The sequence below is a fragment of the Pleurodeles waltl genome, chromosome 7 (assembly GCF_031143425.1).
Source record: "Pleurodeles waltl isolate 20211129_DDA chromosome 7, aPleWal1.hap1.20221129, whole genome shotgun sequence".
Classification (NCBI taxonomy): domain Eukaryota; kingdom Metazoa; phylum Chordata; class Amphibia; order Caudata; family Salamandridae; genus Pleurodeles; species Pleurodeles waltl.
Window position 1 is genome coordinate 571,653,668 of NC_090446.1, and position 25,101 is coordinate 571,678,768.

General features: G+C 44.9%; 1 protein-coding gene across 2 annotated transcripts in view; it reads right to left on the reverse strand.

The window, feature by feature from the left end:
• Positions 1-25,101, reverse strand: part of PKMYT1 (protein kinase, membrane associated tyrosine/threonine 1) — a 304,511-nt gene that overhangs the window by 50,963 nt on the left and 228,447 nt on the right. For both annotated transcript variants that reach the window (XM_069244353.1, XM_069244354.1), the window contains exon 7: positions 1,391-1,489. In XM_069244353.1, coding sequence (XP_069100454.1) covers positions 1,391-1,489 — 99 coding nt within the window. The remainder of the gene's footprint in view (positions 1-1,390; positions 1,490-25,101) is intronic.

Here is a 25,101-nt window from a genome sequence, read left to right on the forward strand (position 1 = left end):
ACCCATGTTCTCTAATTTTCTGATTAATCCTTTTCCCCATCTCGCAGTAACACAAATATTGTAAACCTCTGCTGTAATGTAAATGAGCAAATACATATTTTCTACAACATGTTAGTTTACAATAAATCCTCACTAATACATTCTATTATGTGCATGTACTGATTTGGGAGGAGACTTCGAATAGGGTAAACTCAAAATCCCAGTGTGTTCTTTGCCAAGTTGGTTATTCTCTAAAGGCTGTCCTACAAATTAGTTAAGCCCCTACGGAGAGGGCGAGATACCAGTTTGTTTTCTCTTTCCCCGCAAAGGAAAATATATATCTGTAACTATAAGGTCTGTGGAAATCTAACCAGGTTTACCCCAGAAAAATCGGGGGTATGCAACAGATGGAGTTACAAAGGTAAAAATCAGGGGTATGCAACAGATGGAGTTACAAATGCCAAGAAGAAAGTCTTCACATCACAGAAGGCCATAGGCTAGAATGGTTTTTCTCTGATCTGGCTAGAACTAGGTTAAGGTCCTAAATCACGGTTAGGTGCTTGAAAAGAGAAAAGAGATACTTCGAGAATGGACTTCAGGCTCAACATATTTATGTGCAAGGTAGTTCAGATCTGTATTTATGTTTAGAGCTTAAATCAATTTCTGTATCACCTAAGGATATTGCAGGAAGTGACCTAAAGCGTTAGACTATCCAAACATTGTTTTTGGGAAAAAAGCTAAGTCACCTGCTCAAAAATACTCCACAAACTAAAAAACTGTACCTATATTTGTTCTGCAGGGCTGAGATGAAAGATTTAAGGGACAGGAACTGGAGGGAACTGTCAGGATAAGGTCTGGGAGTGAATGAAGCCAACCACTGCTATGCTGCTAGGTATAGGCCAGTTGCACAAAGTGCTAGGGACATGCTGCAGTCACGTCAGAGGACTGAACATCCCAGGAGAGGTTCTGAATGGTTAAGGATGTAAATATATGGACAATACATGATGAAAGGGATTCCTTGAACAAATGCCCAATGCTTTTTGCAGGTGAGCTCACTTCCAAAAAATGTAATTATGATTTTATAAGTTACTTTTCAGGGTGCATGGAAAGACGGCTCCCTGTGTAACAAAATAAAATAAACATGAACAAAAAATAGGCCAAATGGGCAGTGTGAACTGTACATGTGTGTAGATACAAGCACAGCCACTGATTAGGAATTCTGTCTGAATGCACCTCTTTTTGATGTATCAGTGGGGTTTTACCCATTCTCTGTCTATGTGGAAATGCATTGATACTGAAGCACCAGGGAAACTGCAATGATATATATTGAAATTTCCTGTAGCATTGCAAAGGATGACAAGTCCCAATTTCAGCCATTTCTTCATTATCCTAACTTGGTGCAACCACTCACCTCCTCCTGCCTGCACTGGCAAATTCTGGAGAAATGTTCCGAGGTGTGGAGGTACTCCCCATAGAAGGCCGTTTGTTGATATCTGGAGATTGCGGATTGCTGAGGAGGAAAAAAAGAACTAGTGAAGGTAATGCCAATGTATATACAATGGTCAGCATTTGTATAACAAATAGCAATTCCAGTGAATACAACTCCGACTGAAAGGACCACACTTTTAAAAGGTGCTAACAGAAAACTAAACCCAAGCAACAAACTTACATGAAAAGAATATCCCAACAGTTCTCAAACGAAGCAACGTCACTTCAATTTTGCATTAATTAAAAAAAATGCAACTATTTGTCAAGGCCAGGAGGCTGCGGTCCAGAGATCGATATTGGCTAATAGGCTAAGGATAAAAAGTTGAGGTCTGTTCATTTTCTTCCTAAGATTCTTTTCAGTTTCGCAGGTTTCATTCACCCAGATGGAGGTCATCATAGACCACTCAAACAAGAGCTAGCTTGGTGTGGCATCTGACAGAAGAGGGATCAAGAGCTACCAGTGCATGTGTCATCCCATCTTAACTCTTCTATTCCTGAACGTGGGTATCCACATGTGACTGAGGGATGCACTACACAATCACTTCATTAAAAGAAATCAATAAGGCAATACAGACTTAACTTCAGGTGAAACATGGCTTTAGTGATACCACCATGACCACTGCACAAACTCTAAACTATGAACAGAAGGGGAAGCATGAGAAATGAAACTCTTTCAGTTTGGAAGCCAAGTGCTGTTCTTCAATACAGAAACCAAAGAAGACAAATTTTCAAAATGAGTAAACTTTTACAAAATATCAAATCGACTGGTAGATCAAGGGATTCCTGGCTCTACCAGAAAATTGCTATACAGATATGAACCCCAAAGGAAAAGGGACCGTAAATGTAGAAGGACCGGCCTTAAAAGTAGGGAACACTGGCAGCCAGTGTGAAAGGTTGCATTGGGTTGCCAGACCATACCACTATCGAACTGTGTGCAATACTTTGCCCATCTGAAGAAGGAACAGCACATACACCAAGGCCACATGTATTTCTCAACAAGGGGCTATCTACCTTGAGAAACCTGAGCCTACCCACATGGCTGTAACGGGTTATCCAGATAGAAATTGAGAAACATTGGTTACTCAAAGGATAACCACATTTGGGAGTTTGGGTATAATATTTCTTCAGGGATGATACTATAATCTCGATCGTGGTCATTCTTTGACTCCATTTAAATTCATTTTGAAGCATGTAATCTGTAATCAGGATGGGTTTTGCAGATTTACAGGGATTGTCCTTAAAATCATGGAGAGGGCACTGTTTATCAACAAAAAGTCTACTTTGGAGAGTGTTTTGTCTCCTTCTAGGTGGACCAACCACAACATTTCACCATTTGTCATTGGCTAGATCAGCCTCTTCATCTTCATCCCCATGAACCTCAGCTTTCTCTTCTTCATTGATGTCCTGCTTCTCGCTATACTCTTTCTTGCTTGTATCATGAGGGAAGGATGGAATATAACAAGGTGGCAGTGGAGCTGGAAGTTTTGGCTGTGTAAGAATCACCAAGTGTCGCTGTGGTTGAAATCTGGAATGGAAGTTACATCTCATTTGTTGCAAAGACTTCATGAATATTTCTGGAACCTGTACAATTAGCATTTCTGCACACACCTTATGTGGGGGCATACCTATGGAATGGAAAAATCATATTTTTCTCTTGGAGAACTAAGGTTAGCCTTCTTTGCTTGTCAAACAGGGTTTTAGATAGAAAGCTTTTACAAATGTCAGAATATGCAGATTAACGCAATTTTTGATTCACATGTGGCACATGATTCTGCTATCTGGTAGCTGGGCTTGGAAAACTAGATCATTTGCACAAAATGTTTTTTTTTGGTTTCGCGAATCAATCCGACTCACAATGGCATCGACCAAAACAACATATTTTCAGTCTGTATTTTCTATCACATTGTATCTTTTGTGACGTCATGCACATAAGTGAATAATAGTAAAGTATGGTAGTATTCCTCTTCATATGAGGGTGAGAGGGTGTTATGTGTATCTCATACAACCTCAAGCCAAATGAATGCTTTTACAGGTAAATAATCTTTTGCTAAGTAAATACAATCTGGTGTCACAGTCCTCCCCACACTATGGTAGTGGACGTTAATAGTCAAAGGAAGGAAATTCTTTGAAACAGTGCTCTGTCTCCCTGTCTTGTTTGAAAGGTCAGTGAACTTATGTGCTGATGACCATGCTACAACTTGACATATGTCCCTAGCATCATATTACCAATGAAGCCAAACAAGTTCTAGGCCAATCAGCAGCATAACTGAATGGACTACATTATCCATTGTGCAACTCTCAGCGTAGTAACTGACTTACTTATGGCACAAGACATAAACTGTTACTGAGATTTTCAAATGTCTTGGATGACAGAGTATGAAATGTCCTTTTCGCTGATGACATAGGAACTGCAAAGATCACTAATTTTTAACAGTGGATGAGTACTGAAGACAACGTTACCCTTCTGTATTTGCAAGTGCAGTTGACGGCTTACTTATCGGGGTCTTAATATCACTAATCCTCAGCAGAAGTAATCGTAATTAAGGAAGCAACTTTGAGAGGAAAATGCTTAAGTAATCAGCTATCCATCAGTTCAAAGGGGGATTAGTCTTGTGCTGTACAGAATGCATTTAGGATATACATTGCTATTGGGATGCTATTAAAAGAGTGGATAGGTTTACAGCCTTTTGGGAAAAACATGTTGTGGTGTCGCTGCTTGCAGGCAGTGGAATGTTGAAGGTAAGTGATGTATATGGAATTCGGGGTGGTAAAAATTCTGGGAAGAGAAGGTGGGAGTTATGCTGAAGAGAAGTTGGAGCTGGAGGTTGTTCTCCCTTGCTGTAAAGAAGTTGGGAATAATGTGCTTTTTAAATAAAGTGCAGAGTTCTTTACCATTTGGCGACCAGATCAACTCCATGAGAAACCTCGTGTGTAGAAGGATTTGAGGCTGCTTTCAGTGGGAGGAATTTGAAAGGCGAAGTGGTATTAGATGGCAGGCAGAGACAGAAGTGGTGTCTGGTGAAGGAGGGCACCACTGTAAATTATGTGGTCTAAGGTGGAAATTGTGAGTTTTATTCAAGAAAGGAATTGGTGGCAGGAGAAGCTACACAAGAGAAACAAGCACTCGCAAGCGTATCCACAAGACCAAGCGGCATGATCGCTTTGCAAGCGCTGGCTGACTACGTCATCACATTCCAATCGTCCAGATGAAGAAGCTGGTGGCTGAGCGGAGACCATCGTAGTGATCTGTGTGTGTGATGATGGTAATGCGCACGCCATGCAGAAGGATTTTGAATGCATGTGGAGAGTGCACTTAGGAGCGACGTGCTCTATTTTCTAAAAGCATAGATGCATTACCACGCACTGGAGGCCATTTTAAGGTGTTGGGATAAATATAGGGATTCCTATGGTGAATACGGCGTTGTAATAGTGAAAGACAAGTCTTGTTCTTAAGAATTGACGGTTACGGATTTGTTCAACCAAAATTCAGTGCGATGGAGGCAGCAGTGGTGTTTGGTAGAGTGACGTCTTACAGATGTAGTTTTGAGCTCCATTGCCATCAATTGTGATATGCATACCTAGAGACTAAGTGTGGATTTCGTTTTGTGCATTTAAAACCGTGATGCACATACTACAGGATATATACAAATGTGAAAGACGGTGATACCCACACCAGTAAGTACTTTTTGCTGATTCGACAGTGGTGAGACTTACACTGTACTGTTGGACTTTATAAACACTAGCAGGTTTGACTGTATAACCTCTAGGGTAGGTTTGTAACATTTGTGGGTGTATTTTTTTTCTGCTGCATTATACACAACAGCACAGGATTTATAGTTGGTGAAATTGCTCATTGCCACAAAAAATAGAAGTTATTTAAATAGAGTTTGAGTAGCATTTTAGCCATGTGTGCAGCGTAGACATTTGCTTTGACCCCACCAATACCATTTTTACAAGAACAAGGCGAACCACGTATGAAATTGCAAGAGAGGAAGGATTATTATTCCAACTATATGTCTACCATTGACTTAAGAAGTTGGCAATTCCTTACAGATTTGGTCGCATACAGGAGGAGTCGTTAAGGGACCAAATTATAATTCACACTAATAACAAATTAATTCAGGAGAGGCTGTGGGCTAGTGGAGAAGCAACCTTGAAAGATGTGTTGGTGGTGGTGAGAAAAGAAGAAATATCTAACAGATATGCTAAGGCAGCTCCGGAGGATAATAAAGAAACCAAGGAAGGTTGTGCGGTGAGTGGGAAAGAAGGTGTCAAGACACTTAAAAAGTATTCTGAGGGTAAGCAAGGAATCCAAAGTAGTTGATTCAGGAGTAAGGATGGAACTCAAGGTACAATGATGTGCTACAGGTGTGGCAGTCGGGAGAATCTAGCTAATAGCAAGAATTGCCATTATGCTAGAACTTTGACATAGAGATATGAGGGGAAAGACTATTGTGTGTCAGATTCCCAGAAAGAGTTTACGTCTGATGAAGATCAATCTGATGGGGATGGTTGCATACTAATTGTTAAGGATGCCATTTTGAATGTGAACACAGGTTCTAAGAAATAAACCTAAGTGTGAAGTGGAAGTGGCAGGCATTTGGGTAATATTAGTAGTGGAATCAGGATCGCCTTTCACAATCATTAACAGGGATATGTGGGACAGTAAGTTTGAAAAATATATTGGGAAAGATTTAAAGGATTCAGATATTTACCCAGGGAGTTTCACAGGAGAAGTCATACCTATGGTGGGATTTAGAAATGCGTCTTTCAAATTTAATGGGCCCTCTGCAAATGGTAAGCTGTATGTTGCAGAATATGGTCCATGGGTATTAGGATGGAGAGACCAGAGGAGTATGGGCATAATTCTGGATCCCAACAGCAAGGAGCAAGTTTTGTTATTGAAGGACAGTGTGGGCAAAAAAGTATGCAAGGATTTCCCGGAAGTGTTTTCTGGACAAGTAGGCACATTAAAAGGGTTCAAACATAAGATAGTCCTCAAAGAAAATGCGATGCCAGTGAGTTATAGAACAAGACCAGTGCCATTAGTGTGAGAGATGAAATGGAAAGGGACCTACTGAGAATGGAGAAAGTGGGCATCATTGAATGCATAGTCTCCTCGGAGTGAATGTCTCTGGTGGTTGTTGCCCGAAAATCCAAGATTCGCCCATCCATTAACCTTAGAGGAGTTAACAAGCAAATTCAAATTAACAAATACCATTTGCCGAAAATTGATGAATTGTCAAAAACAAAAAATATGAAGTGTTTTTGTACTGTGGATCTTGCATCTGCATACCACCATGTGCCATTGCATGAGAAAAGCAGGAAGGTCACAGCATTCATTACTCCTTATGGATGATTCCAGTTTATCAGAATGCTTTTTGGATTAGCGTCAGCGGTGTCAGTTTTTCATAGACTTATGGGGGGAAATTTTGAAAGGAATATAAGAGGTTCTGTAATTCCAAGGCAATGTTTTAATTATGGGAAAGAATTGACAGGAGCAGGATGAACGGCTGAAATGTGTAATGGAAAAGTTGAAGTTGAAAGGGTTGAGAGCTGCACTTGGAAAATGTAAATTTGTAAAAGAGCAAGTAAAATATCTAAGGCATGTCATTAGTGGTAATGGCATCTCGCTAAAAACGGGTTGGTGTTAGCGATAAGGGAAGCTCCTGCACCAACGAATAACAATGAATTACGCTAATATTTGGGTTTCACGGAGTACTACTCCAAGTTTATAAGGAATTTTGTAGAAAAATGCATACCTTAAGGCAACTTTTGCAAACCAGGAATAAATTTGTGCGGTATGAGGAATATAAGGAGCACTTCGAGAGTATAAAAAGGAATTGTGCACTGCAGCACTGATTCATGGTTTCGATCCAACACTGCATAGTATGTTAACAGTGGTTGCAAGCAAAAAAGGCTTGGGTGCGGTACTTACACAAAGGGATGGATGTGGAAAGGAATGGATGATTGGTTTTCCTCACAAAGTTTAACATCTCCAGCGGTAGCATATTCGGTGATTGAGAGAAAACGCTAGCTTGTGAATGGAACAGAAGTTGATGGAAGAACGGACCATAAACCGTTGATAAAAGTGTTGACCAAGTAGGGGTTTTCTTAAGGCATCTGCCAGAATTCTGAGGTTTTCCATGGGATTGTAGGACTTCAACTACCAGCCTAATTATGTACCTGAAGAACGAGTTACTTACCTTCGGTAACGACTTTTCTGGTGGATACATTAGCTACCTGTGGATTCATCACCTCATGAATACTCCCATGGCGCCAGCATTCGACGGAAATCTTCTTACTAGTCTCTGCACGTCGACGAGGACGTCACTGTCTCGCACGCGACGCCGTCTGACGTCATACAGGCAATAAGAGGTCCTCGACGACGTGCGGACGTCAGTACCAATCATTTTTTACGTGCATGAGAACAACCAGGCAATGCAATGAAAGAACAAAGCAACATCCATTATATTGTAAAAATACACCACATTGTATGAATAACTGTAAATCTTTTTATGTACATATATATATATATATATAAAACTCTCTCTTTTAAAATATATACACACACCAAGTATATACATAAAGATATATACACATATACCTATATATATATAAATATATTATATATATACATCTATTGCACCCTCAAAGATCAAGAGGAGCGCACTCAAGGATTACTTGGCAAGACCATAAAGGCAACGGGGAGGCGGGTGGGACCGTGAGGAATCCACAGGTAGCTAATGTATCCACCAGAAAAGTCGTTACCGAAGGTAAGTAACTCGTTCTTCTGATGGATACAACTACCTGTGGATTCCTCACCTCATGAATAGAGTCCCAAAGCAGTACCACGCCCGGCGGTGGGTGCCTAAATGGTCAAACCAAGAAATCCTGCAGCACTGACCGTGCAAAATGGCCGTCCCTTCTAACCTCAGAATCTAAACAGTAATGTTTTGCAAAAGTGTGAAGGGACGACCAAGTTGCGGCCTTGCAGATGTCGACCACAGGAACACCTCTGGCTAAGGCCGAAGTGGCCGACTTAGCTCTGGTGGAATGAGCTCTAATGCCCTCAGGAGGATCCTTCTTTGCCAAAGAGTAACATATTTTAATGCAAAGAACAACCCACCTGGATAGTGTTCTCTTGTGGACTGCCTTTCCTCTCCTCTTGCCCACGTATCCAATAAACAGCTGATCCTCCAGCCTGAAATCCTTTGTTCTATCGATAAAGAAGCTCAACGCTCTCTTTGGGTCCAAACGGTGCAGTCTTTCTTCCTCTTTGGAAGGTTGAGGCGGAGGATAGAACGTGGACAAAGTAATTGCCTGAGCCAAATGGAAGGGTGAAACAACCTTCGGGAGGAAAGCAGCCTTGGTCCTCAACACCACCTTATCCCCATAAAAAGTTGTATAAGGGGGTTTTACTGATAAGGCCTGCAACTCACTCACTCTCCTTGCTGATGTTATAGCTATCAGGAAGACTGTTTTTAAAACCAAATACCTCAAGGGGCAAGAATGCATAGGTTCAAAAGGGGACCCCATAAGGAAAGTCAGGACTAAGGACAAATCCCATTGCGGCATAACGAATGGCTTTGGAGGATATTGATTTAGAAGACCTTTCAAGAATCTGATAACAATAGGGGATTTAAATAAAGATGGTTGGTCTGGAAGACATATGAAGGCTGACAAGGCCGATAAATAACCTTTAATGGTAGCCATTGCACAACCTTTCTGCGCCAGAGATAGAGCAAAAGACAAAACGTCCGATAGATGAGCTTGTAAAGGATCAATCTGCCTCTCTCCACACCACGCAACAAATTTAGACCACCTATTAGCGTAGATAGATTTAGTGGAGTGTCGCCTGGCCGCTAATATAACATCCACTACCTCAGGCGGGAGAGAGAAGGAACTCAGGTTGCCCCGTTCAATCTCCAGGCATGTAGGTGCAGACTCTGGAGGTTGGGGTGTAGAACCTGCCCCTGCGACTGCGAGAGGAGGTCTGCCCTGAAAGGGAGACGGAGCGGCGGGCACGTTGTGAGTTGGAGAAGGTCGGAGTACCACACCCTCCTTGGCCAATCCGGAGCTATTAAGATTACTAGAGCCCGGTCTTGGCGAATCTTCCTCAATACTCGAGGAATCAAGGGTATGGGAGGAAACGCGTAAAGCAACTGGCCGCACCAGGTCATTTGAAACGCGTCCCCCAACGCTTCCTGCATCGGATACTGAAGGCTGCAGAACAACGGACAATGCGCGTTCTCTCGAGTGGCGAACAGATCTACCCGAGGAAACCCCCACTTCTGGAAGATTAAACGGACTTGATCTGGATGGAGACGCCACTCGTGGTCTGCCGAGAAGTGGCGACTGAGACTGTCCGCACGCACGTTCAAGACTCCGGCCAGATGGTTTGCTATCAAGCAAATCCGATGGTCCTTTGCCCAGGACCATAGTCGAAGAGCTTCTCTGCAGAGAAGGTACGACCCCACTCCTCCCTGCTTGTTTATGTACCACATCGTGGTAGTATTGTCCGTTAGGACCTGTACCGACTGACCACGAAGGGAAGGGAGGAAGGCCTTGAGAGCCAGACGTACAGCCCGTAACTCTAACAGATTGATGTGAAAAATCTGTTCCTCTGGAGACCAAAGACCTTTGATCTCCAGATCCCCCAGATGAGCTCCCCACCCTAGAGTGGAAGCATCCGTTATGACTGTGGCCACTGGTGGCGACTGCTGGAACGGTTTTCCTTGTGAAAGATTGTTGCTTGCAATCCACCACTTCAAATCCACAGCAGCATCTCTGGAGATCTTGACAGTACCCTCTAGATCCCCTCTGTGTTGAGACCACTGCCTTCGGAGGCACCACTGAAGAGCCCTCATGTGCCAGTGAGCATGCGTGACCAACAGAATGCAGGAGGCAAAAAGACCGAGCAGACGAAGGACCTTGAGGACTGGAACTACCGCTCCATTTCGAAACATTGGAACCAAATCCTGAATATCTTGAATCCGCTGAGGCGGAGGAAAGGCCCGACCCAATGTCGTATCCAGTACTGCCCCTATGAACAGGAGGCGCTGAGAGGGCTCCAGGTGAGATTTGGGCTCGTTCACCGAAAAGCCCAGGTCGAACAACAACTGGGTTGTTGACTGCAGATGACGCAACACAAGCTCCGGGGACTTGGCTTTGATCAACCAATCGTCCAAGTAAGGGAATACTGCTATCCCCTTCCTTCTGAGCTCTGCCGCAACCACCGACATCACCTTCGTGAAGACTCGAGGTGCTGAAGTAAGACCAAACGGAAGGACCGCAAACTGGTAGTGTTGCGATCCCACCACAAACCGGAGATACTTCCTGTGTGACTTGAGTATCGGGATATGAAAGTAAGCATCCTGCAAGTCGACAGACACCATCCAGTCTTCCATGTTCAACGCCAAAAGCACCTGTGCTAGGGTCAGCATCTTGAACTTTTCCTGCTTGAGGAACCAATTCAAGATCCTCAGGTCCAGAATTGGTCTCAAACGACCATCCTTCTTGGGAATCAGGAAATACCTTGAGTAAACTCCTTGACCCCTTTCCTGCTCCGGGACCAACTCCACCGCGCCCTTTAAAAGGAGGACTTCTACCTCCTGTTCTAGCAACAGGAGGTGTTCTTGTGAACAATACGAAGGGCGGGGCGGGATGAGGGGCGGAAACTCCCGAAAGGGAAGGGTGTAGCCTTTTCCCACAACACTGAGAACCCAAGTGTCCGACGTAACAGTCTCCCATTTGGTGAGAAAATGCTGTAATCTTCCCCCTACAGGAGAGGAGTGAGTGGGGAAATGGTGGAAGCCTAAGGCTGCTTCCCCTGCTGCACCCCGCCAGAGGATGAGGAAGAGGCAGAGTGCTGCTGAGAGGCTCCCCTGGTGCGGACCCTACCCCTCCCCCTAAAAGATCTATAGGGATGGGAAGAGGCAGGTTGCTGATATCTTCCCCGAAAGGAAGAGGAGGAAGAGCCACGCCCAAATCCACGAAACCTCCTGAAGAATCTGGAAGAGGCCGTGGAAGAAGGAGCTTGGAGTCCCAACGACTTAGCCGTGGCCCTGCTCTCCTTAAAACGTTCCAAGGCCGAATCAGCCTTAGCCCCAAACAGTTTGTCCCCATCAAACGGGAGATCCAACAATGTGGACTGTACATCTGCCGAAAAGCCCGAGTTACGGAGCCAGGCCTGTCTCCTTTCCACCACAGTTGTGCCCATTGCTCTGGCTACCGAGTCGGTGGTATCCAGTCCCGTCTGGATAATTTGGGTCGCAGCAGCCTGGGCATCAGAGACAAGATCCAAAAGACCCTGGGGAAGCTCTGTAAACGAAGAGGAGATGTCATCCATCAGAGCATGAATATACCTCCCCAGGATACAGGTCGCATTAGTGGCTTTTAACGCCAGACTGCAGGACGAAAAAATCTTCTTCGACTGCGCCTCTAGCTTTTTTGAGTCTCTGTCCCCAGGCACCGTCGGGAAAGAACCAGGCGCTGACTTGGACGAACAGGAGGCCTGCACAACCAAGCTCTCCGGCGTAGGGTGCCTAGATAGGAAACCAGGATCAGTTGGAGCCGTCCGATACCTCCTGGCCACGGCTCTGTGAACTGCTGGGGAAGATGCCGGCTTCTTCCACACCTCTAAGACCGGATCCAGCAGAGCGTCATTAAAAGGTAATAGAGGCTCCGCCGCGGCTGAGGCCGGATGCAACACCTCTGTCAAAAGGTTTTGTTTCACCTCCACCACCGGCAAAGGCAGGTCCAAAAAACTAGCTGCCTTCCGTACCACTGTATGAAAGGAAGCAGCTTCCTCGGTATATTCCCCCGGGGACGAAAGGTCCCACTCAGGGGAAGTGTCCAGCCCACTGGCCGACTCCAGTCCACGCAGCCCATCACCCGAGTCCTCTAGCTCTCCTTCCTCTAGGGCTCGTTGGTACTCCTGCTCCTCTAGTACCCGGAGAGCACGCCTCCTTGAATGCAGTCGTTGCTCAATCCGCGGAGTCGACAACACCTCCGCCGAAGTCGGAGATCGGCGCCGATCTTCCGAAGCCACCGACGCCGCATCCGGCGCCACAGGTAACTTCGGCGCCGACTGAAGAGCAGATGAAACGGATGGACCCACCGGAGTCACAGGCCGAAATCTCGACGTCGACGGGATGGAAATCCCTGGGGCCAATCCCTCCGAAGCCATCGGAGCGGCCACCGGCGCCGACACTGGCGCCGAGCCCACGTTCCCAAACGGGAGAAAGGGCATAAAGGGTGCCGGCCGAAGAGGCGCAGGATCACCCAAAGAAAAGGCCAAAGGCCCAGCCGGAGCACCCCCTGGAGCCATCTGTTGGAAGATGGCATACATCGCATTCAAGAATGCGGAACTATCGGCTCCAGGGGTGGGAAAAGCCGGATACTGGGGTGCCTGACTCGGAGGCGACCCCGACGCCGGCCTCGGCGTCTGCGCCGGAGAAAACACCTGAGGCTCCAATACCTCAATCACCGACGCCTGTCCAGGCGAAGTTGGAGACGTCGGAGAGAGCAACGGCGTCGAAGGATGCGGCGTCACCGTGGGGCTGACCTCCCATGTCCTCCGGCGCCGATCCGGAGACCTGGAACGAGCCTCCCTTGAATGACGCCGAGATTCTCTACGGCGCCGGGAGTCTCGATGACGCCGATGTCTTGGAGAAGACTTTTTCTTGTGATGCTTCTCCTTTGACTTGGCCATAAACAGCTTCGCCTCGCGTTCTTTAATGGCCTTCGGATTCATGTGCTGACACGAATCACAAGTCGAGACGTCGTGGTCGGAGCTCAAACACCAAAGGCAATCGGAATGAGGATCCGTCACCGACATCTTGCCTCCACACTCACGACAAGGCTTAAATCCAGACTTTCTCTGCGACATTATTTCCACAGAGAAAGAGTACGCAGCAAGATATACCCTGTAACCGCAAGAGTAACAGTTGCTCCCTCGAAGATAACCGTTTCGAATGCACGGAAAAAAGGGAACTGACGTCCGCACGTCGTCGAGGACCTCTTATTGCCTGTATGACGTCAGACGGCGTCGCGTGCGAGACAGTGACGTCCTCGTCGACGTGCAGAGACTAGTAAGAAGATTTCCGTCGAATGCTGGCGCCATGGGAGTATTCATGAGGTGAGGAATCCACAGGTAGTTGTATCCATCAGAAGTGCAGAGTAGGGCGGTGGACGCATTAAGTCGTGTGCCAATATCCATAACATAACTTCCATGCAATGAGTGGGATGACTTCCAAGTTGCGTGCACAAATTATGATGATATGAGTTCTATTGGAAAGGAGGATTTGAGGAAAGCTTATAATGTTGATGAAATGCTGAACAAGGTGAAAAAGGGCATTCAGGACGGAGGGTGGAAGGGAAGGGGGGGAAGGTGTCCTGAGGAGTTAAAGCAATTCTGGGAAGTCAGGAAGGAATTGGCAGTAGATTCGGATTTTGTTGTAGGATGCAGTAAAATGGTTCCCCCAGGAAGCTTAAAAAAAAAAAGATTGGAATTGTGTCACAAAGGCCATTTTGGGGTGGTCTGAATTAAGTGGAGAGTAAAATCGATGTGCTGTGACCTGCAATGGGTGTAGAGATAGAGAGAATGGTGAGAGAGTGTTTACAGTTTGCAAGTCCAGATAAGAGTCTGAAGATGTTGAGACCAGTGTTATGTCCAATGGAGTGCTCCAAAATGGTTTGGGAGATGTTGGCAGTGTTATGTCCTGTGCACAATGAGTTGGGGGACAGTAAGTATTGTCATTAGTTGATTATTTCAGTAAGTGGATGGAATTAGAGGTGATACACAAGGTGGAGAAACTGTGGTGAAATGTTTAGATGTAGTGAGGGGTATACCAAAGAAAATGCTGAGTGACAATGGTCCACAGTTTAAGTCTACAGCTGTTGAGTTCTTGCAGAGGAATTAGCTGAAACATCTAGTAACATCAGTTTATTGCCCAGCAGGGAATGGTGCGGCTGAGAGCTTTCACTGTGTGATGAAGGGTACAACTCAGATGGCTACCTGTAATGGAAAAAATGGAATGTGGAAGTCAAGTGTAAGGAAATGCCTTCCCTGGCAAGGTTACCCCCTAACCTTTTGCTGATGCCAGTTATGAGTGAAAGTGTGCTGGGACCCTGCTAACCAGACCCCAGCACCAGTGTTCCTTCCCTAGACTGTACCTTTGTTCCCACAATTGGCACAGCCCTGGCACCCGGATAAGTCCCTTGTAAATGGTACCCCTGGTACCAAGGGCCCTGTGGCCAGGGAAGGTCTCGAAGGGCTGCAGCATTTATTGTGCCACCCTGGGGACCCCTCACTCAGCACATGCACACTGACTCACAGCTTGTGTGTGCTGGTGGGAATAAAATGACTATGTTGACATGACATTCCCCTCAGAGTGCAATGCCCTCAACCCACTGCCTGTGGTATAGGTATGTCACCCCTCTAGCAGGCCTTACAGCCCTAAGGCAGGGTGCACTATACCACAGGTGAGGGCATAGTTGCATGAGCACTATGCCCCTACAGTGTTTAAGCCAAACCTTAGACACTGTAAGTGCAGGGTAGCCATAAAGAGTATATGGTCTGGGAGGCTGTCAATTACAAACTCCACAGTTCCAAAATGGCTACACTGAAATCTGGTAAGTTTGATATCAAACTTCTCAGCACAATAAATGCACACTGATTTCAGTGTGGGAGTTACTGTAAAATACACCCAGAGGGCATCTTAGAGATGCCCCCTGAATACCAGTCCGACTCCTAGTGCTAGGCTGACCAGTTTCTGCCAGCCTGCCACAATCAGACGAGTTTCTGGCCACATGGGGTGAGTGCCTTTGTCACTCTGTGGCCAGGCACAAAGCCTGTACTGGGTGGAGGTGCTTCTCACCTCCCCTGCAGGAATTGTAACACCAGGCAGTGAGCCTCAAAGGCCTTTTGTTACAGCGCCCCAGGGCATCCCAACTAGTGGAGATGCCTGCCCCTCCGGCCACTGCCCCCACTATTGGCAGCAAGGCAGGAAGAGATAATGAGAAAAACAAGGAGGAGTCACCTACCAGTCAGGACAGCTCTAAGGTGCCCTGAGCTGAGGTGACCCTTGCCTTTAGAAATCCTCCATCTTGAGTTTGGAGGATTCCCCCAAAAGAAATAGGGATTTGCCCCCCTCCCCTCAGGGAGGAGGCACAAGGAGGGTGTAGCCACCCTCAAGGACAGTAGCCATTGGCTACTGCCCCCCAGACCTAAAATACCCCACTAAATTTAGCGTTTAGGGGCGACCTTAAACCCAGGAAATCAAATTCTTGCAACCAACAACAAGAAGGACTGCTGATCTGAAAGTCCTGCAGAGACGACGGAGACACCAACTGACTTGGCCCTAGCCCTACCGGCCTATCTCCAGACTCAAAGAACCTGCACAGCGACGCATCTGACGGAACCAGCGACCTCTGAGGACTCAGAGGACTGCCCTGCACCTAAAGGACCAAGAAACTCCCAAGAACAGCAGCACTGTTCAGAAACTGCAACCACTTTGCAACTTTTTAGCAACTTTAAAGAGACTCTCACTTCCTGCCGGAAGCGTGAGACTTCACGCTCTGCACCGAACGCCCCCGGCTCGAGTTTGGAGAAACCAACACCGCAGAGAGGACTGCCAGGCGACTCCAAAGACGTGGACACCCTGAATCAACCTCCCTGGACCCCCACAGCGACGCCTGCAGAGAGGATCCAGAGGCTCCCCCTGACTGTAACTGCCTGGTAACAAAGGATCCGACGCCTGGACCAAGCACTGCACCCGCAGCCCCCAGGACCGAGAGGAACCACCTACCAGTCACCTGACCAGCCATGTGTTGCTGGTGCTGTGACTTTGGGGTTGCCTTGAACCCCTAACGGTGGGCTGCCTATGCCCAGGAGACTGACTGTGTAAGTGCTTTACTTAGCTGAGAAAACTAACCAAACTTACCTCCCCCCCAAGAACTGCTGATTTTTGCACTGTGTCCACTTTTAAAATAGCTTATTGCCATTTTAACCAAAACTGTGTGTACTACTGTTTTAAATCAAAGTTCTACACTTACCTGTGTGAAGTACCTTGCATTTTATGTACTTACCTCAAATCTTGAATCTTGAGGTTCTAAAATAAATTAAGAAAATATATTTTTCTATATAAAAACCTATTGGCCTGGAGTTAAGTCTTTGAGTGTGTGTTCCTCATTTATTGCCTGTGTGTACAACAAATGTTTAACACTACCCTCTGATAAGTGTACTGCTCGACCACACTACCACAAAATAGAGCATTAGTATTATCTAATTTTGCCACCATCAACCTCTAAGGGAAACCCTTGGACTCTGTGCACACTTTATCTCTCACTTTGAGACAGTATATACAGAGCCAACCTCCTACATCAAGGAAATGTTGTAGGCATATAGGTTAACTCCTTCGCTCACAGATTTTAGTCCTTTTGTGTTGATGTGAGGAAGAGAGCTGTATATTAAAGATAATCTTGGATGGATGGATAGGGCATGGAAGTTGGAATCATCGCTTGAGACAGTGAAGGAAAATAACTTTAAGGTGCAGAGTGTGTACAAGAACTATTGTAATGTTAAGAAAGGAGCTAAAGAAGAGAAGCTGGAGGATGGTGAGTGAGTGAAAGTCAAGAAAACTGAGACAGTGCCTAAAAGAGAGAGTGTTTGTTCTGAACCACTCAAAGTAATCTAATGCCAGAAAAATGTAGCTAAACTCAGTGACAATCGGGTATGGCACACAGCAAGATGTGGTACAATGAGTGAACATGAAAAAAGTAAAAATGAATGTGAGCATATAGAGAATGATTGGCTATAGGAAAATGAATTAATGTTGGTGCAAGAGGAGGGAGATGGTGCACGTGGAGGTCAGGAGGAATGTCTGCAGATGAAAGAGGGAGAGTGTGTGGATAGAACTGGAAGGCTGGGAAGGATCATTCACACACCATCTAAATTTAAAGATTTTGAATTAGAATTAAAATTAATAAGTTCTCAAGGTGTATTAAAAGGAGCATTACTTTAATGTTTAGTTGTTCATAAGAAGCAATACATGGTAATGTGCTAGCTGTTTTGGTCATAAATGTTAGGTAGATTATTCTATTGTTCTAGGTAAAAGTCTTGTGTACATATTGTATATAAAGGGGAAGGATGCGTGATGTCCGTGCTTGCAAGCAGTGGAAAGTTGAATGTCTGATGTAAGTGAAATGTGGGGTGGTAAATCTTCTGGGAGGAGACGGTTGGGAGTTATGCTGAAGAGAAGTCGGAGCTGGGGTTTGTTCTCCCTTGCTGTAACTGAGTTGGGAATAAAGTGGTTTTTAAACCTACATGTGGAGCATCTTTACACATATATGCCTGTCACTCCCTAAAGAGCAAGTATTATCAATAGTCTTCAAGTAATATGATAAAGCAGAGAAACATTCCTTAAAATTGCCCTTCGTCTAATGATGTAACAACAAACATTAGCCCAGACATCAAACAAAGGAACATTCTCGAAGGCCTTTTACTGGTGACAGCAGAGCAGGATTAAGTAGAGAGCTGTTTTTTGTCTCTTCACTAAAAGTCTCCTTTAATTGATAAATAGCTCGCAATTAAATAATTAACTGATGATTGTATGGATAGAGGATGAGAAGGGCGGACTATCTTCCTAGAATTATGATACAGCAAAGCGCTTACCCTCTGTGCACAGCAAGTACATGCTGCTGGCTGCCTCACATCCCAAGTCCCAAGTGATGTTCATGCAGTGTCAGAGAAGGTTTAAGTATGAAAACTATGAGGCTTCAGGAACCAAGCCACAAAGTTCCACACCTTGGGAGTCTAACTCCGCCTAGTGCTTTGTAAAAAGGTGCAGCTACAGCAGCAGGTTGTGTGGAGTGTGAGATGAATTAATTGTGTGAGATTACTAGGCGTTGTTTGGTCATGTTGCTGCAATAACTAGGAGTGTCAAGTGGTATGGTGCAGATTTTGGGCCACATGATTTTGCTGAGCCTTAGGAGTTGGTGCGTGGTCCTGTCTTGCTATGCTCCAATTACATCTACACCAGTCGCTGCCCATGCTTATTACCAGCAGTGGGTGGAGTACCTGTACCTTGAGAAGACTTCGGGGGGTGGGATGACAAAAAAGTAACAGCTTGCACGCATCTGGGCCCAACACTAGATGGGAGGAGTATGCACAGCATGTTTATCTACTGCCACACACACCTCAAATATATACATATTAACACATGTGTAAATATACATTTATATACCCTACTGGCAGTTGCCAGTAGGTAGTTATAGATAGGACCTAGTTTCCATAAGAAAAGCGTTTTTTTGTTTTGCCAATCATCATAAAATGTTCAAAACTAATGTGACAGTCTGTTCAGCTGCTGACTCAAAAGTTTTGGGGTGATCTGTCAAGTGGGGGGCGAGAAAAAAGGGATGCCAAAATGTGTTTTCCCCTTGCATTTTCCCATAGGGTCTTTAGAAACGCCTACAGTCCGAACTACTGAATAGAATTACCCTAAATTTGACAGGAAGCTAGATCTTGGTACGCAGATTGTGCTTTCTGTGATTTGAGGTAAATCTGTACAGTAGATTCGGAGTAATTGAAGGTTAAAAAATATAACTATATAGGGATGAGGATCCTCTGTCCCATCCGTGGATCCGGGCAAGGCCCTGATTGGCTGGCCACAATCTGACGGAAAAGTTGTGGCTGCCATTTTGCTTGTTGCATCTGCTGGGGGTAGGAAAAGAAGAGTGCAAATAACATATAAGGGGTCAGGATACAGGTATCCGGACCCTCCTAGGACACATTGCCCAATTCTTCTTTCATCTGACCAGCCCGCGGGTCTCAGCGCGTCCCCCTGTGTCAATTCATGGAGGATCCGCAGATCCAGAGAAAAATGAACATGAAAAAAACATCCACTGCATCCAACCCCATGCTGCGCATGGCAAAGGCCATGCACAGTTTGGGTAAATGTGGCAGGGTTGGCTGAAGGGCCAGGTCATAGGCCAGGCCCTGCAGCTAAGCCCCTGGCGCACACTTCCATAGGCCGTGTGCGGCACTGGTTATATTAAGGTGTGTGCTAAAAAAAAAAAAAAAAAATTGACTGAAAAAAAAGGTTACAGGGATGTTTTAGTTAGGATCTGAATTTACTCGCACAAAATCGAGTGCGAGTAAATTCAGAACCTAACTATGACCTCCCTGTAACCTTTGTTTTTTCACTGAATATATATTTACACACAAGGAGTGCCTTTTTTGGCTTGGTGTAAAACTCTTCAGTAGTTTACGAGAAATCGAGTTAAAAGAAAAGCCCGGGTTGGGCAAGTAAAGATGACATTTTAGAATTTTCCTCAATTAGATCATTTTGCAGTTTTGGAAAATAAAAATAAAATATCCACGCTTCACATCCAGACATTATTAGACCGCGATTAAGAAGCATCCCTTTTGATAGACTGGCCAGAGTTCACCATGTATAGTCTATTCTTCAGTGGACTGCAACTTTAAAATCCTTGGCAGTCCTTGTTATCACCTTATCAGTTTGAACCTATTATCGCAAAGACCATGCAGTGCAAAGCTGAGGTGAAGCTGTTTTGATGGAAGGTAAAGCCATAACCTTTGGTTATCTCTCACTGTACCTTTATGTGGACCTTAACAATTTGTTTACTTTCGTAGGCAGCAGCCAATCACAATGTAATCTACTTCAAGCAATTATTTTTCCTGTTCAAATCACTGGTTCCTGCTGAAGAAGGAAAATGTCACTTACCCAGTGTACACCTGTTCGTGGCATTAGTCGCCGCAGATTCACATGCTGTGCATAGTCCGCCGTCTGGTGTTGGGTCGGAGTGTTACAAGTTGTTTTTCTTCGAAGAAGTCTTTTCGAGTCACGAGACCGAGGGACTCCTCCCACTTCGGTTCCATTGCGCATGGGCATCGACTCCATCTTAGATTGTTTTCCCCGCAGAGGGTGAGGTAGGAGTTGTGTATGCTAATAATAGTGCCCATGCAATGGAATAAATACGTATGTACAAAATGAAGGTTTAATGTAATATATTTACAAATGTACAAATGTTCAAGATCTACTTCTAAACGGCTACAGGCTCCCGGGGAGGAGGGTGGGCGCATGTGAATCTGCAGCGACTAATGCCACGAACAGATGTACACTGGGTAAGTGACATTTTCCGTTCGGTGGCATGTGTAGCTGCAGATACACATGCTGTGCGTAGACTAGTAAGCAGTTATCTCCCCAAAAGCGGTGGTTCAGCCTGTAGGAGTGGAAGTAGTTTGAAATAAAGTTCTTAGTACGGCTTGACCTACTGTGGCCTGTTGTGCAGATAACACATCTACACAGTAGTGTCTAGTAAATGTATGAGGAGTAGACCATGTTGCTGCCTTACATATTTCGGTCATTGGAATATTTCCTAGAAAGGCCATAGTAGCACCTTTCTTTCTGGTTGAGTGTGCCTTTGGTGTAATAGGCAGTTCTCTCTTTGCTTTAAGATAGCAGGTTTGGATGCACTTTACTATCCATCTGGCGATACCTTGTTTTGAAATTGGATTTCCTGTATGAGGTTTTTGGAAGGCAATAAATAGTTGTTTTGTCTTCCTAATTTCTTTTGTCCTGTCAATGTAGTACATTAGTGCTCTCTTGATGTCTAATGTATGTAGTGCTCTTTCAGCTATTGAATCTGGCTGTGGGAAGAACACTGGTAATTCCACTGTTTGGTTTAAGTGGAACAGTGAGATAACCTTTGGTAAGAATTTTGGATTTGTTCTTAGAACTACCTTATTTTTGTGTATTTGAATAAACGGTTCTTGTATGGTAAACGCCTGTATTTCACTTACTCTTCTTAGAGATGTGATGGCAATGAGAAATGCAACTTTCCACGTTAAGTATTGCATTTCACAAGAATGCATGGGTTCGAAAGGTGGACCCATGAGCCTTGTCAAGACAATGTTGAGGTTCCATAAAGGAACAGGTGGTGTCCTTGGTGGTATAATTCTCTTTAGGCCCTCAATAAACGCTTTAATGACAGGTATTCTAAATAGGGAAGTTGAATGAGTAATCTGCAGGTAAGCAGATATTGCTGCGAGATGTATTTTTATGGAAGAGAAAGCTAGATTTGATTTTTGTAAATGTAGTAAATATCCTACTACATCTTTTGGAGATGCATGCAATGGTTGGACTTGATTATTATGGCAGTAACAAACAAATCTTTTCCATTTACTTGCATAGCAGTGTCTAGTGGATGGTCTTCTAGCTTGTTTTATGACCTCCATACACTCTTGTGTGAGCTTTAAGTGTCCAAATTCTAGGATTTCAGGAGCCAAATTGCTAGATTCAGCGATGCTGGGTTTGGATGCCTGATTCGTTGTTTGTGTTGTGTTAACAGATCTGGCCTGTTGGGTAGTTTGACATGAGGTACTACTGACAGGTCTAGTAGTGTGGTATACCAAGGTTGTCTTGCCCATGTTGGTGCTATTAGTATGAGTTTGTTTTGACTCAATCTGTTTACTAGATATGGAAGGAGAGGGAGAGGGGGAAAAGCGTACGCAAATATCCCTGACCAATTCATCCATAGAGCATTGCCTTTAGATTGCCAGTGTGGGTACCTGGATGTGAAGTTTTGGCATTTTGCGTTTTCTTTTGTTGCAAATAGATCTATTTGAGGTGTTCCCCAAATTTGGAAGTAAGCGTTCAGGATTTGGGGGTGAATTTCCCATTCGTGGACCTGTTGGTGATCCCGAGAGAGATTGTCTGCTAGCTGGTTCTGGATCCCTGGAATAAACTGTGCTATTAGGCGAATGTAGTTGTGAATTACCCAATGCCATATTTTTTGTGTTAGGAGACACAACTGTGTCGAGTGTGTTCCCCCCTGTTTGTTTAAATAATACATTGTCGTCATGTTGTCTGTTTTGACAAGAATGTATTTGTGGGTTATCATTGGTTGGAATGCTTTCAACGCTAGAAATACTGCTAACAATTCTAGGTGATTTATATGAAACTTTCTTTGATGTACGTCCCATTGTCCTTGGATGCTGTGTTGATTGAGGTGTGCTCCCCACCCTGTCATGGAAGCATCTGTTGTTATCACGTATTGTGGCACTGGGTCTTGGAAAGGCCACCCTTTGTTTAAATTTGTACTGTTCCACCATAGAAGCGAGATGTATGTTTGGCGGTCTATCAACACCAGATCTAGAAGTTGACCCTGTGCATGTGACCGTTGTGATGCTAGGCACTGTTGTAAGGGCCGCATGTGCAATCTTGCGTTTGGGACAATGGCTATGCATGAGGACATCATGCCTAGGAGTTTTAATACCATCTTTGCGTGTATCTTTTGTGTTGGATACATAGCTTGTATCACCTTGTGAAAATTTTGAACCCTTTGTGGACTTGGAGTGGCTATCCCTTTTGTTGTGTTGATTGTCGCTCCTAAGTATTGCTGTGTTTGACACGGCAAAAGGTGTGACTTTGCATAGTTGATGGAGAAACACAGTTTGTAAAGGGTTTGTATAACATAATCTGTGTGGTGTGAACACTTTGTTAGCGAGTTGGTTTTGATTAACCAATCGTCTAGGTACGGGAACACGTGTATTTGCTGCCTCCTGATATGTGCAGCTACTACTGCTAGACATTTTGTAAAGACTCTTGGTGCTGTTGTTATTCCGAATGGCACACTTTGAATTGGTAATGTATTCCTTTGAATACGAACCTTAGGTATTTCCTGTGCGAGGGATGTATCGGTATATGGAAATACGCGTCTTTTAGATCTAACGTTGTCATGTAGTCTTGCTGTTTCAGTAGTGGTATTACGTCTTGTAACGTGACCATATGAAAGTGGTCTGATTTGATGTAGGTGTTTAGTGTTCTGAGATCTAATATTGGTCTCAGACTTTTGTCCTTTTTCGGTATTAGAAAGTACAGTGAGTAAACTCCTGTGTTCTTTTGTGTTTTTGGTACTAATTCTATTGCGTCTTTTTGCAGTAATGCTTGAACTTCTAGTCCTAGAAGGTCTATATGCTGTTTTGACATATTGTGTGTTTTTGGTGGGACGTTTGGAGGGAGTTGGAGAAATTCTATGCAATAACCATGTTGGATAATTGCTAAGACCCAAGTGTCTGTTGTTATTTCCTCCCATGATCTGTGGAACTGGCTTAGTCTTCCCCCCACTGGTGTTGTGTGAAGGGGTTGTGTGACCTGTGAGTCACTGTTTATTTTGAGGGGTTTTGGGACCTTGAAACTTTCCCCGGTTTCTTGGGAATTGGCCCCCTCTGTATTGGCCTCGAAAGCCACCCCTTTGATATTGTCCCTGGTAGGTAGGTGGTCTTGTTTGTGAAGTGCTGGCTTCTGTGGCTTGACCTCGAAACCCTCCTCTGAAAGTTGTTTTGCGAAATGTGGCAAATGTGCCTCTGCCCTGCGGGGAATAGAGTGCGCCCATGGCTTTGGTTGTGTCAGTATCCTTCTTTAATTTTTCAATTGCAGTGTCCACTTCTGGGCCAAACAATTGCTGTTCATTGAACGGCATATTGAGCACTGCCTGTTGTATCTCAGGTTTGAAGCCAGATGTGCGCAGCCATGCGTGCCTCCTTATTGTCACAGCAGTATTTATTGTTCTTGCAGCTGTATCTGCTGCATCCATAGAAGAACGTATTTGGTTGTTGGAGATATTTTGCCCCTCTTCAACCACTTGTTTCGCTCGTTTCTGGAATTCTTTGGGGAGGTGCTCGATGAGATGCTGCATCTCGTCCCAATGGGCCCTGTCGTATCGCGCTAGGAGTGCTTGCGAGTTGGCGATGCGCCACTGATTTGCAGCTTGTGCTTCAACCCTTTTCCCAGCTGCATCAAACTTGCGGCTCTCCTTGTCCGGAGGTGGTGCGTCGCCTGATGTATGCGAGTTGGCTCTTTTACGAGCTGCTCCTACGACTACTGAATCTGGTGTCAGTTGTGATGTAATAGAAGCAGGGTCTGTGGGCGGTGCCTTGTATTTTTTCTCCACCCTTAGAGTTATTGCTCTGCTTTTAACAGGCTCCTTGAAAATCTGTTTAGCGTGCCTTAGCATTCCCGGGAGCATGGGAAGGCTTTGATAATGGCTGTGGGTGGAGGACAGGGTGTTAAAGAGGAAGTCATCCTCAATAGGCTCCGAATGTAGAGATACATTATGAAATTCGGCTGCCCTAGCTACCACCTGTGCATATGGTGTACTGTCCTCAGGTGGTGAGGGTTTAGTTGGGTACGACTCTGGACTATTGTCCGATACTGGAGCATCATAGAGGTCCCATGCTTCCTGATCATCCTGGCTCATGGTGGTATGAGCTGGTGATTGTGGTGGAGTCTGTGCCGGTGATACATGAGTTGACTGTGGTGGAGAGGGTGGTGGAGTTACCCTCTTTACCACCTTTGCTTGTGGTGGCTTGTCTTGTTGTTGGAAGTCAAGTTTCCTTTTCCTTCTGATTGGGGGAAGAGTGCTGATTTTCCCTGTACCCCTTTGGATAAAGATCCGCTTTTGCGTGTGATCTACCTCTGTAGTTTGTAATTCCTCCTCAAATCGGTGTCTTTTTAGTTGGGAGGACAGTGATTGCTCCTCTGAGTAGGAACTGGTTTTTGGTTCGGTTGCCGGGTGTTTTGGCACCGAAACCGTGTCTTTAGTTGT